The 12,813-nt window shown below is 40.6% G+C and overlaps 1 protein-coding gene across 5 annotated transcripts in view; it reads right to left on the bottom strand.

Moving 5' to 3' along the window:
- ndrg4 (NDRG family member 4) overlaps window positions 1-12,813 on the bottom strand; it is a 65,508-nt gene that overhangs the window by 4,813 nt on the left and 47,882 nt on the right. For 3 of the 5 annotated variants that reach the window (XM_026172574.1, XM_026172575.1, XM_026172576.1), the window contains 9 exons: window positions 7,751-7,856; window positions 5,039-5,159; window positions 4,337-4,399; window positions 3,862-3,922; window positions 3,684-3,770; window positions 3,522-3,578; window positions 2,854-2,957; window positions 2,667-2,723; window positions 2,242-2,293 (listed from right to left, as the gene is read on the bottom strand). In XM_026172574.1, coding sequence (XP_026028359.1) covers window positions 2,242-2,293; window positions 2,667-2,723; window positions 2,854-2,957; window positions 3,522-3,578; window positions 3,684-3,770; window positions 3,862-3,922; window positions 4,337-4,399; window positions 5,039-5,159; window positions 7,751-7,856 — 708 coding nt within the window. Of the gene's footprint in view, window positions 1-2,241; window positions 2,294-2,666; window positions 2,724-2,853; window positions 2,958-3,521; window positions 3,579-3,683; window positions 3,771-3,861; window positions 3,923-4,336; window positions 4,400-5,038; window positions 5,160-7,750; window positions 7,857-10,425; window positions 10,700-12,813 lie in introns of those variants that run through there. The other 2 variants (XM_026172577.1, XM_026172578.1) reach the window with 2 other exon arrangements.

Here is a 12,813-nt window from a genome sequence, read left to right as displayed (position 1 = left end):
GACTTCAGTGCAAGAATCAAGTCTAAGATCTAAAAATGCAAATTGCAGTGAGCAAGCAACAGCTATAAAGCCAAATGAAACTGCTTGCTATAATTAAAAAAGACACGACACACCTTAAACTACTAACCCATATAGCGTGCTGGCGTGCTTTCAACACACACTGAAACACTTGCTATAGATGGAAAACTTTCAACTCCAAGATAAACAGTGTCAGGACTTTATCAGAGATGGTGAATGTATAGTCCATATATGGAGACGACCCAGATACTGCAGTATGCTGCAGAGATGACTCACTCCAGCAGGATAAGATTCATCCGCAGTGTGTGCACACACAGATGTGCACAGAAACACAAACGATGCCTAACTGCTCACATGTGGACATGCAAAAGCACATTCAGGGCATCACACAGAAACCAACGAGAACATGCTTTTGCTCTCTGCTGCATTTAATCTTTAATCCTTTACACAGATTCCAAAAATACATTTTTGGTAATCTTGACAAAATAAACACGTATAACTGTGAGATGAATGCACATCTGCACTTTTTTGAATAAAATAAGAATTTTTCTTAAAAATTTTTTTAGACAAGCTTCATCTGCTGATACAAAACTGCATATCAATTACAAATTATTTGCACAGCTACAACAAAACAGTTGCAAATTAGTTGCAGGAAATGCAAATGTGACTCTTATAAATATGCATCTCTCCATATTCCACTCACTCTGCATTAACAGAATAGAATGGAATAGAAATAGCCTTTATTGCCTTTATTGGAAAATTGCCAGGCAGATGGAGCATGCAAATTAGTAAGTAAAAGGAAATATGTGTAAGAATATGTACAAAATGTGCCGCATATTTATGCTTAAAAAAAGGAAGAAAGAAAAGCGTAAAGTAAGTGGAGCATACTCAGCAGCCTCAGCTGGTCATATCAGCAGATATGAAATATTAATATGACCTCCATCTGTCACATCCAATAAATTAACCTCTGTTCACATCTCTCACTTCCTCGCTTCCCTTCCCTCCATACCTGCTTCCATCTCTCCATCCTTCTATCTTTTCAAGAGGTTTTATAACAACAACATCACTCTCCCTGCATCTCGTTCTCCATCTCACAGAGGATGGAGTGATTTGATATCAATTTGAACAGGCGGCAGATTAACTGGTGCAGAAGCACACATATCTGGGCCACTTCAGACAGCCCCAGAGCGAGAACGAGGCCATCTGGCCTCTGGAGAACACGTACACAAATAGACACACACACCTATAGTACACCTATAGTAATGCAGACAGGCAGGGGAGAAGGAGGCTTGTAGAGATGTCTCTGCTGGCTGACCTGTTTCTTTATTCATAAATGAGCACAGAGTGAGAACAAAATACTGAACAGAGTGAGAACAGGTGGAGGAAGAAGGAGGGGAGGGTCTGCTGGTAAGCTAATTTTTATTTACTCTGACAAACTGAGTCAGCTCTGTGGGGAATTTATAGAAGCAACATAAAGACGAAAAGAAACTGATGAAGCACGGCTACTACATGATGAGACAAAAAGGTCACAGACTAATTCCAAGTCCCCTCAAAATAGTCATACAAGCCTAAGTGATCCCACTCTGCACATTTTCTCAAAGATAAGTTCATTAAGTGAGAAATGTTTAAAACCTGCAGAGACTTATCCACTGAATCTTCAGCTTTAATGAGCATTTAGGGGTTTCAGCTACTTATTCAGCTGTTATTAAAGTGCTTTAATGGTAACAGAGTAGAGGTTCTGGTACTAGTGGTTTAAGGCCATTTGGGGTGTGACCAATATAAAACCTGTGCGGGATCATGTTTGGTACCTAAACAGGGAGAGAGTTTTTGTTAAATACCCTGATGAATGCATTGGTCAAGCATTACAGTTGTTTTTATGGAGCTTTAGTGCATTCATGGTGGCCTTATTGGTGGCACCAGACAGACACAGTTAGTGATTAACACGTGAGCATTTAGCAACTAAAGAACCAGATCTTTCTCTAAGGAGCTGGTGGAGACCAAAAGCGAAGCTAAAAGAGCGTAAACTAGACTAATGTTTGTCACATTGCCAGAAACATTGGTCGGAATAAATGTAAAGTTTTGATGTTTTGCAAGTAGGAAAGAGAAGATTTTGATCAGTGTAGCTATCCAAGTAATGAATATAAAATATGAATCCAACTGAAAGATTTTTTGTTTGTCTTAACTGGCTTTAGACAAACAGAAAGAAAAAGAACAATGACTCACCACTCCTTCCTCTGCAGGCGCATTGTCTCCAACAACCAACATCACAGGACACCTAGAGGCCATCAGTATTCTTTGTGAACATCTTAAAAATTTTAAGCATTGACATGATTTTGCTAATTATCACTTACAGCACACGTAACTCTCTCAGATTAAATATATGTCTGTTGTTCTGCTGTCGGGTCCAGACTACATGTTTGAAGATGCCTTTTACAAGAGAATCTTTTACATTATATTATCTAATCTTTTATAGCTGTTTATAATATCATGTGACTGTATTTACTCAACACAAGAAACTCATTATTCTAACAGCTGGTCAGCTGATTCCAGTGGTGTGTCAGTCTGTCCAAAATTAACAAAAATAAAAGCTTTAACCTCCACTAAACCTTAGATAACACTGTGCTGTGATGGCACATCTGAAGACTTACTTCAGGGTCTTGGCGTTAAGCACTGTCCCACTGCGGTTCATCTCCAAGTCCCTCCGACTGAAAGGGGCAAGACAAGATAGACGAGTTTAAAAAAAAAAACGCTGCGTGTTTATGTTTGTTGTTACGTTTATTATTCATATTACATATATTTATATGACTTAAAAATACACTGAGTTTGAGCTTCCACCTGTTGTACATGTTCCAGAAAAGCTGCAGGTTGAAGTGGTTGATGTTGTTGTTGATCTGCTGCCTGTAGCTCTGCACCAGCTCTGTGTTGCTCACCAGCTCCTCCTGCACAGAAATACAGCTGTGGTCAGTAGTACTCGCAGTTATACAAGAATAAATAATCAGTCGAATTGGATGATGACAAAATTACTTTATTAAAATTGTTTTTTTGTTTTTTTTTGTGCTGCTCTGTGAGGTTTAGCCCCCACTGAACTGGTGCTGAATGCAAACCCTAACCGTACCTGTACCTTTGGTAATCCGAATACTTGATGTTTGTTTTCAGTGTTATGATGAAATTGTTCCCCAAAGTTTTGTCAATCAAGGAACAAAGAAAACCATAATTGCTTCTTAGAATGAGGAACCTGTTATTAAACTTCAAAGAGTTACAGTAAACATATTTTCTTCCTGTTTTCCCGTCATGCTTGAACAATAACTGTAACTGTAATTTTTTTGGACAATTACAATGTTTTTTCCCTGGCATAAACAGTTTTTGAAGAGAGCAAAAATCTCATATTCTAATGGGGTTTGGATTAGGGTTAGGTTTCTATGGTTTTCACCTGCAATGACTTTGACCTCAGAAACTTAAGCACACTGGAAATTAAACAACATTATGTTTAAAGGTGAGTTTACCTGGCTGAAAAGATGTGGCAGCACCGTATCCGGCAGAGCGCTGGTCAGACCTGACAGCTAAGGGAAACAGAGTTATTGCAATGAGAAATATAAAAGGCATACGTAGGCTGATAAATGTGAAAATGGATGGATTAATGGATGGACACAGTATAGGAGAGGTACCTTGGTAGCAGCCCAGTCAATCCATCCCTTGCCATTGGGGTCGATGTTGAGCAGAACCAAACCCTCTACCAGCTCAGGGAAGATCAGCTGAGCGTAAAAGACAATAGAATCTTTTTGCACACCTAAATGGAAATGCTATTGTTGTTTCATAAATAACAATGAATAACTTTTGACTTACAGCAAATTTGGCCAGAATATAAGCTCCAGCTCCAACACCGATTCCAACGATGCTCTTGAATCTAAACAAGATCAACGAGACAAATAAGGATGCAATGGTTTAAATAATTCATATGTGTGGATACCACAAGTATTGCTGCAGTGCCTACATGACAGAAAACTACTGTAGGACACACAGATGGGAAATTTATACGTGCAAAGAACAAGTGTTCTATATCTCAGACATGAAAGGTACTGTAGGCTCAGACTAAAATTATATCCAGCTGGCAACATCTGATATTTTCTAGTCCTATAAATTAATTTTCTACAGTTGTCATTAAATGAACTGAAAATGCATGACACTCGTTTTCATGTGAGGTGATTTTGTGTAGAACACAAATGGGAGCAGAAACATTTTTCTCTGATTTTGAACAATTTAACGTGAAAATACAAGAAAAATACAGAATTTTTGTAAATTCAAAGCACAGAGCACCCACCCAAAGTGCTCCACAACAGTGGGCAGCATGCCAGCCAGCTGGTCCATGGTGGGGTACTGGTACCTATGGAGAGAAAGTAATGACTCATTTCACTCGAAACAATTTAAAAATCTATCAGATTCAGAACTCAGATGAGTTATTCCCAACATTTTTCTTTCAAATGTCAACCACCCGTTATGCTGTGTAAATGGGCGCTGTTTAAAGTGAAAGTAATTATATAGAGTTCTATGTGCAGGATCTGGACGGTTCAGTGACGTCTCTGTTCCCCTCAGTTAATGGTTCTAGATAATGGCACTATCTGCACTCATGTTTAAACAGATTATGCACTATCATTGATGACCATTGATGAATGAAATTACCCTTTTTGTCTTTCTGTTTGTTGTGATTCCTATTAAGGAAACTGCTTAATAGGAATCACAAGTTTGAATAATAATAATTTTTGGACTGACCAGCTCATAATAAGACTTTTCAAATGTAAAACCATTACACCCCCATAAATAAATACAATAAAACTAGATAATAAAATTATTCTATAGTATAATCAATAAAGGGAATATCACAATTTAAGAAATTAATTCAATTAATGATTTAAGGCATAAAAACCTATAAAACTTCTCAGTTTGTAAATGACTCCACTAAACACGAGATAATTAATCAGGGAAGAATAAATAATTCTCCATTCATTAGATGTGTTTTTTGTACCCTTGTGGGAACTGTGATGCTCCAGTCTGCTGTCCCGGGGCATCGACGTGGCACACCACAAAATGCTTGGTGATCTCCTGCATGTCTTCATTACTGAAGAAAGTGTTGAAGCACAGCTTGTCTGTAGGAGAGTGAGGAAATAAGCAGAGGTAGCACGGGGTGAGAGGACGGAGGGCTGGGAGCAGAGGAACGTGATCACATTGAATGTGCACCACACTCTGAGAGGATCTTGAAGGTGGCCATCTGTGCAGCTCATCCTCTGCCAGCAAGGAAAGGCAAAGTCTCCTTCTAGCAAATCTGACACACAGCTTTTATTCACCTTTGTTTCTAACTGAACTGATGAATTTCTTTATTTTAATGTGGTTTTTACACTTTACAAAATGGTCTGAAAATGATCTTCAAATGTCACTGATGCTTGGTGATGAGAAAACAGTGAGAACAGCCAAGGGCTGCGTGGAGATGCTGCATATGCAGTAGTGGGACATTCATTGCACAAAAAAGAGAGGATCCATATTCTTTTCTTGGAAGGAATGTCTGATTTATTTCCAGGGTCACGGAGGATTTCCCTCACTGTAGAGCTCTATTTCCTGAACCACCACAGAGAACATTAAATTCTGAAATAGCTTCATGTATAAAAGATGTCAGTTCTCTTATGCCCTCCTCCCACCGGCTCTGCAGTTGGCCTATTTTCTGCTCATGTGTGTCAGACTCAGTGAAGCCATGCAGCAACATTGTTTCCTCCTTGGGCTCTGCCTGAGCAATGCTAATTAAACGGACCAATTAACAAGACAACTAGGCTAGAGATGAAAATCAGGGGAGGGGAGCTGGACGCTCTGACTTTGCCGCAGTGCCGGCTTGCGGGCAATAATATGAATGCTACGTGACCACTGACGTGAGAAGTTTCTCATCACCAACACGCTGAATCACCGCTCAGCTCTTTCACATTATACTCCTACTGACTCCGTGACCTACTTTCTCCCTCTGTACTTTCTTTATCTGCCTCTCGTTCTTCCTCTCCTTTTATTTCCCATGCCCTGCATCCTGTACAATTAGATGCACACTTTGTTTTCTTTCCTAACAATTTCTACTCCGTGACCTGATTTCTTCTTCTTAAATGAGCCCTTCTCTCCCTCGGCCTCTCTCTCTTTTTGCTGCACTCCTAATCTCTTTATCTTTATTTCACTTTCTATTTTTTCCCAGCCCCCTCCTGTTCTCTTGTTCTCTCTTGATCTGTGTTTTTAATAGAGGGAACTGGCAGATTGCTGTGCCATCTGCTGATTGGGAGTCATTTTAATGGAACAATAAGCCCCCCACCAATTTTTCTTTATGCTTTCTATTTTTTACTGTGACTCCTTTCATCCCTCGCTCTTGCTCCATCCTATGTGATTGTGTGCTGCAGTCAACTGATTTAGTGACTAGCTGTGAATACTAATAGCCCTGTGGTTCTGCTGCAGCAGCAGAACATTTTCTATATGCATAATATTTGTGTGTACTTTTTTCTGGAGTGAGTGGATTTACGTGGGTTTTTTTTACCACCTGAGACAGACTGATGCAGAAAAATGTAGTCAGATATTTGCAGTCATACATATATCACCTCCGCTTCCTCTCATACCATCCTAATTCACCCCACCCTCCTTATCCCACCTCCACCCATCAAAGCAGCACCGCAGTGCCGCTGGCGCCGCCTCGCCTCCCTCTGCAGGATGTCCATGTTTTTCTGACCTACATTTCATCGATGCCTCTCAGCATCTCAATTTAAGACAAATGCTTTGGTTTTTTTCATTGTTTTTATTTTTACCCCACCTATGTATATGCCTCATTAAATTAAATTAAGTGCAGCAGTGCCTTTGCTCAATGATGGGAGTGTCATGACAGCATCCAGCTCTTGGTGCATGGAATGAAAATCAAGTCGCGATGATATGTTATCTAATGATGACAACATATTTTCTTGTCAAAGATAATTAATCTTGTCAAGCACCAAATGCACACAGCTTTTTAAGTAATTTAATGGTTTTTATTTGTTTCTGTGAGATGATGAAGTCTTTGCTGTGCTAGTTTTAGAGGAAACCTTTATATTGGTGATTGGAAATGACTGAAGGAGCTTTGAATGAGTCCCTCTTCAAATTAATCCTTAATTATGTTGTACTGGACTCTGGTGCAGTGACTCAGTACATCGTCTGTCAGAAACACAGAGACACTTTCATGTTCATGCCAAGTTTCTTCTGATTGGCTGGTTCTTGTAAACAGCAGGTTTGAACATTAGTTGTGGGCTTCTCCTGTGTTCATGGCGAGAGCTGACATCATGGAGAGCCAAGACTATAAAAAACTGTCAGCATGATTCACAAATATTTGACCATGGTTACGATGACCGTCCACCACTGAAATAGTATACATGCCCCAAACTGCTGACTCTAAGTCATTGATTACAACGTAAAATGTTCATTTCATGTAATCTGGTCAAAAGACATTTTCTTGAATGGGACACATTCAGTTTATATCAAGCTGATTTCTTTAATCATTTTTTTAAAGAAATTAATTAATAAAAATCTAATCCAATACACGTGCTTCTTTTAAATGTGACTCAGGCTGAAAAAGTGTGTGTTTGTGTGTGTATGTGTGTGTGAGCGTGCAAAGTAAAGGTAGAAAGCCAATTATCACCTTTGATAAGTGCAGAAACAGGAGCATCTGTTAAGACACCAACACAATACTCACGGTTCAGTCCCACATCGTGGTAGGTGAGGATAGCGGGCTTGTTTCCCTTGGGCGCCCCTCGGATCACCACATGCAGCATCCCATAAGGGGTCTCAACATCATGTTCCTGTGAAATACACAAAAGCAGACATTTACCTGGTGGTTCGCACATAGTCGCCAAACAACTCCTTCGAGGGTGAACAGATGTCCTCATTAATCCGTTATCGCAAGAGTTTCCCTTTGTGCGCCAGCACACATTAAACACTCATAATTTCACCTGCTTTTTGTTGAACTTGCTCTTTTCTCATTAACAGCCAGTTCACACTACGCTCCTCATTAATCTTCCATGACAGAGGCAAGTGCAGCGATAATTAGTGGATAATCCTACAGATGATCTATTGGACGTTAATTTACTCAGAAGGTCGTGTTTTAAATAATTCAACAGTCAGTGGCTTTCAAGGTCTAGAGTCCAGACTCTGATGGACTATTTTAAAAAGCAGGAATATGAAATATGAAAACAATTTCAGTATCAGTGGCTAACTACTGTTTAGAAATTGCAAAAACAACTAAAATAATTCAGCTGCAAATTGTGTGGAGACTTTCAGTAAAAGTCATGACACCCTTTGGACTGACTGACAAACTGTCATCCAGTCTTACACCAGTGGGAGACACCATGTGTGGTTCTTGTGAGTTTGAGGCTCCAACTCTGAAAACAGCTCAACGGTCTCTAAACTGGAAACTGTCACTTCTGATGAGGGTTAAGCTAATCTTCATAACCTTTGTACACCTTTGGTAACACTTTAAAATAAAACCACTGCTATTACAGAAACAGAAACTGATGCTTAAAAAGAGTAAATGCTGATAGTTTTTTCTATATGTTTATTTTATTTTGGCAGAAAACAATGTTTAAAAATAAACTGTCAAACTCTCTGTTTCACATTCAGAATAAGAAACATGACAGATGAATATTAGCGATCCATATCTGTGATTTGGGCTGATCTATGTTAGCTTTATTGTTTGCATTTATATTTTTGTTGGAATGTTGATATGTTTACCTCGAGGGAAAAATAATATGTCATATAAATAAACACCTTGAGCCGATGCTGATGTATATCTGCGCATCCCGACTTACATCGAAATAATGCAGAATCTACTAGAGATGCTCTTTTATTATTGTTGTTATTAATAATAAACAATAATCGTTATTTGTATGCAAAAAGACTCGCACGAATGCTTAGTATAAAATCCTTGGCAATTTAAAAGCTCCAAATATGCAAATATGGAAAAAAAAATCATATTTCAGAGAATATGAGTCCTGTGTTTTTTACCGATGTGACATCATCAAATAACTTATGTGTGCAAATGTGTCGAGTTATGACCCACATTTTGTCAGCATCTGCTGACCACAAAAAGCCAAACTCAAAATGGAGGCAGGAAAAATGAGAAACCATCAACTGCGCAACTAATACACACACACACACACACTCTTCACACAGCAGAGTGATGCTTTGGGATTATTATGCCAGGTTCAGGCGGTAAACTGCACTGAAGCCTTTATTGATGCTGCTCCCACTCTGGTCTATATTTTCCACTCTGAAGCAAACACACGCTGACAGGCTGCCATTACTGTCCTCCCCTCAGCATCCGTTCACACCTTAAACTGTTCAGATGCAGAGAAACAACTGCCTTAAATTCTCTGTCAGCCTGCTGCTGTCAATCTGCAGCATCTCCGACGCCCTGCCTGCTTCTTCTAAAATAACACACAATCATTGTGGAGTTATTTAAATAACTCCCAAATGACTCACAGTGCAGAAATACAGCAGTGCCACGGATGCAGCCAAGTGACAAAATTCCACATAATCCTCTCTTCTAGCAGCAAATAGTCATGCAGCCAACAGCTAGGAGTTAATCCGGCCGGATTATCTCTCTATTATTTCAGCGTTAACATCAGTGTTATCTGCAATCAGCATTCTAATTTGAGGCAGTTACTGCATCAGAGGCTTTGTTTGCAGTCTGTTGTAGTGACATTACACAGACACATGAGCTCCTCAGATAATTGCGATATCTTTAAGAGAGAATCCAAGCTTCCAACAATAACCGTCTGTGCAGCAACATGACAAAAGCGAATTATGTTATTTAGTTTGTATTACAAAACTAGGTGAACAGAAAGAGAAGGCTGCCTAGCCTGACCTGTCTCCCCAATGTGATGTTTGTGTATTGTATGTACGGTCGGCAAGGTCTGTCATCTCGGTTGTGGGCAAAAGACCTGCAACTGACAAATAAAGGCTATCTCATCTCATCATCTCATCCCAAGTATGCACCAACCTTACTCGTCTGCTTCAAGGTTGCATAAATGACACTGCAGAAGGATTAACACTTGCCCCACACGCCCTCGTCTGCAGAGGTATGCGCATCAGAGCATTGCACAGAATCTGTGTTAGTGCGCTTAAGTGTGTCAGTGGGCCAGAGTCAGAGCAGCCCATCAACTGACACTGACGCTGCAGTTTCAGCTGAATACAAAACAGCAGCACACAGCAGTACACAGAAAACACGCTGCTTTTATCTCCTGCAGCAACACCTGCGTTCTATATGATTCAGAATAAACAGAAGCATCACAAAATGAACTGGCAAAGAGCAGGAAAAGCAGTGTTTGTGGTGTTGATGACACTCAGGATTGGTCCTGATCAGTCACTCACCCCGTCCCAACACTCAGGCATGGCTCCCTCTCAAGTCTACGCTCAGCTGATGAAGAAGAAGAGGAGGGTGCAGACAGGCAAGCGAGCAGCCAGACCTCTCCTGTGTTACGGGACTAGGTCCTGGTGAGGGTGGTCTGCAGGACGAAGGGTTGGCTAGTGGATGCTGCAGAGTCTTTGTCTGCTTTGCTGCGCTCCCAGCCACGCTCTTAAACAAGGAGCTGGAGCCGCCCTCCCCACTCCCACTCTCTCTCTCTGACATTCTGCAGGCACCCGAGGCAGGCCGGAGACAATTGGCTCACCGTGCTGCCTCCCCTCCCCTGGATTGGTCCGCTGGCCTGTGAGTCTTCTGTGGCTCTCGCATCAGCACCACTGCTCTACTTTTGATCTTGTTTTGCTTTGCTGTTTTTCTCAGCAACCAGTTACCTTTGAGCCTTTTCCTCTTCATGAATTATAGAAAACGTTTTGTTAAAAGCCTTTACTGTGTGCCAGACTGGACATGGCATTTAATGTGGTGATGAGATTGATTATTATGCAGTTAAAGGATATCATAAAAAGCCAAAAGGAGAAAACTGAGCTTTTGACTCACAGAGATTACTTGTACCTGATTGAGCTGAGTATAGCTGAGTATGTGAGACTTTGTTCATGTTTAATCTGAGCTTCAGACACCAACCTTTGGGGCAAGCAACAAGCAAAACTCAGTGTATGTTTGCATTCCTGGAAGTTAAGTACCAGCGAGGAGCATTTAACTAGACAGAGGTTTACAGCAAAGGAGTCACATGGGCCAAAGAATGAGTGGTGAGTGAGCCACATGAAGCCAAAGAGGTCAGACATTTAGGTACTGACAGGTATTGAACTGGTAAAGACAATGTACACAGAGTACAGCGAGCAATCAGTGGCAACACCTCAGCGTGTGTTGCAGATGATATACATCAGCAGGATAAAGTAGCATAGCACAAACAGTATTGATACTGTAATCGTGTGCTTGTGTATCATAAAACTCAGCTACAATAATACAGCCATCTGCCCAGCATGGTGTGGCAGATTTGGGTCATGGACAAAGACTCTCTGAGGGTGTCCTGTGCTGTCTGGCCCTGGGACACTGTCAGCAGAATATTTGGATCCTGCGAGCTGCAGTTTTAGGTCTCTGTGGATGAAGTGTGGTGTCCTGCTGTGAGAGCTTGCCGGAGCTCAGAGTAGCTTTTGTTATAGATGGAATCGTGCATGCTCAGCAACATTGCTGAAGTACGTGTGGTACGTGTCGAAGTCACATCCACATGAATGTTAGTACCTGATGTTTCCCTGCAGGGTATTGCTCTGTAACAGGATCGTTGGTGTTATCAGTCTTTATCTTTAATGAATAATACTGTGTACAGTTGCTGTATTTCTCCATTTTGAGGGAAGCATGCTAAGGTGGAGAGAGCGAGGGATACGTGCATGTTCTCATGGCTGGGATGGTGTCTGAGTGACTATCGAGCTGGCTGCAGGCCCTCCCCCTCTTCTCTCTGCGCTCTCATTTAGCAGCCCTGCATTTAGTCCTGTCTCTCAGTTCTCCCTCTTTCCTCTCCCTTTCTGCCTTCTTTTCTTTCCCACTCTATCCCCCTTTCCTGTTGAGAGAGAGCGCTCGACATGCTGACTTAGTAACTGTAAACACCACTCTTTGCTTTCCCATCCTTTCTCTTTTACTTTGTCCCCCCTTTCCCTTCCTGCTGGAGATTAACTCTCTCCCTGCTGAGTCTGCATCATGCTGTCTGCGTTAAACATACAGTCTCTGCCATCAAGCTTTCGAGGAGCAGCAATGGGAAAATCAACGCAGAAACGGATTCAAACGCAGGAATGAAATACAATATGTTGATCATTAAATGTCAAACATTTTTATCTCAGCAGCAATTCGTAGGCCCACGCAGGCACAACTATTCTGATTCCTCACGTCTTTTTTCAGATCATAATTTAAATTTGGTGCTGATCTATAATCATCTGAATGTCTATGAGCATTTCTACCAAAAATTTCACAATAAACTGATGTTTTCACATCATGTGATGAATGTAAATTTTAACCCAGTCAGTTCTTATACGCCTATATTAGGTCTACAGTCAATCAGTCTGCCAGCTTTAGAGGAAAAGAAAAAAAATTTTTTTTAATACAAAACATATAAATCATGATGTTTTTGTACACTTACTTTTAGTACCTCGACCTAACCAAAGAGTGAGTGAACATGAAAAAAGCCTCAAAGGGAACAGAAAGAAAATGTTACCAACTGGGATTAAACCTCAGTCCTCTGGAAGAAAATGTTCCTTTTACCAACAGCTAGAAGAATTTTTATGATGCAATCTTTTATTTGTAAAGAGAACAACAGCTTATTCACACCGTAGCCCGATAGACCAAAATAA

Source organism: Astatotilapia calliptera, chromosome 7 (assembly GCF_900246225.1).
Source record: "Astatotilapia calliptera chromosome 7, fAstCal1.2, whole genome shotgun sequence".
In the NCBI taxonomy this organism is placed as follows: Eukaryota; Metazoa; Chordata; class Actinopteri; order Cichliformes; family Cichlidae; genus Astatotilapia; species Astatotilapia calliptera.
This window is presented reverse-complemented; position numbering and strand designations above follow the sequence as displayed.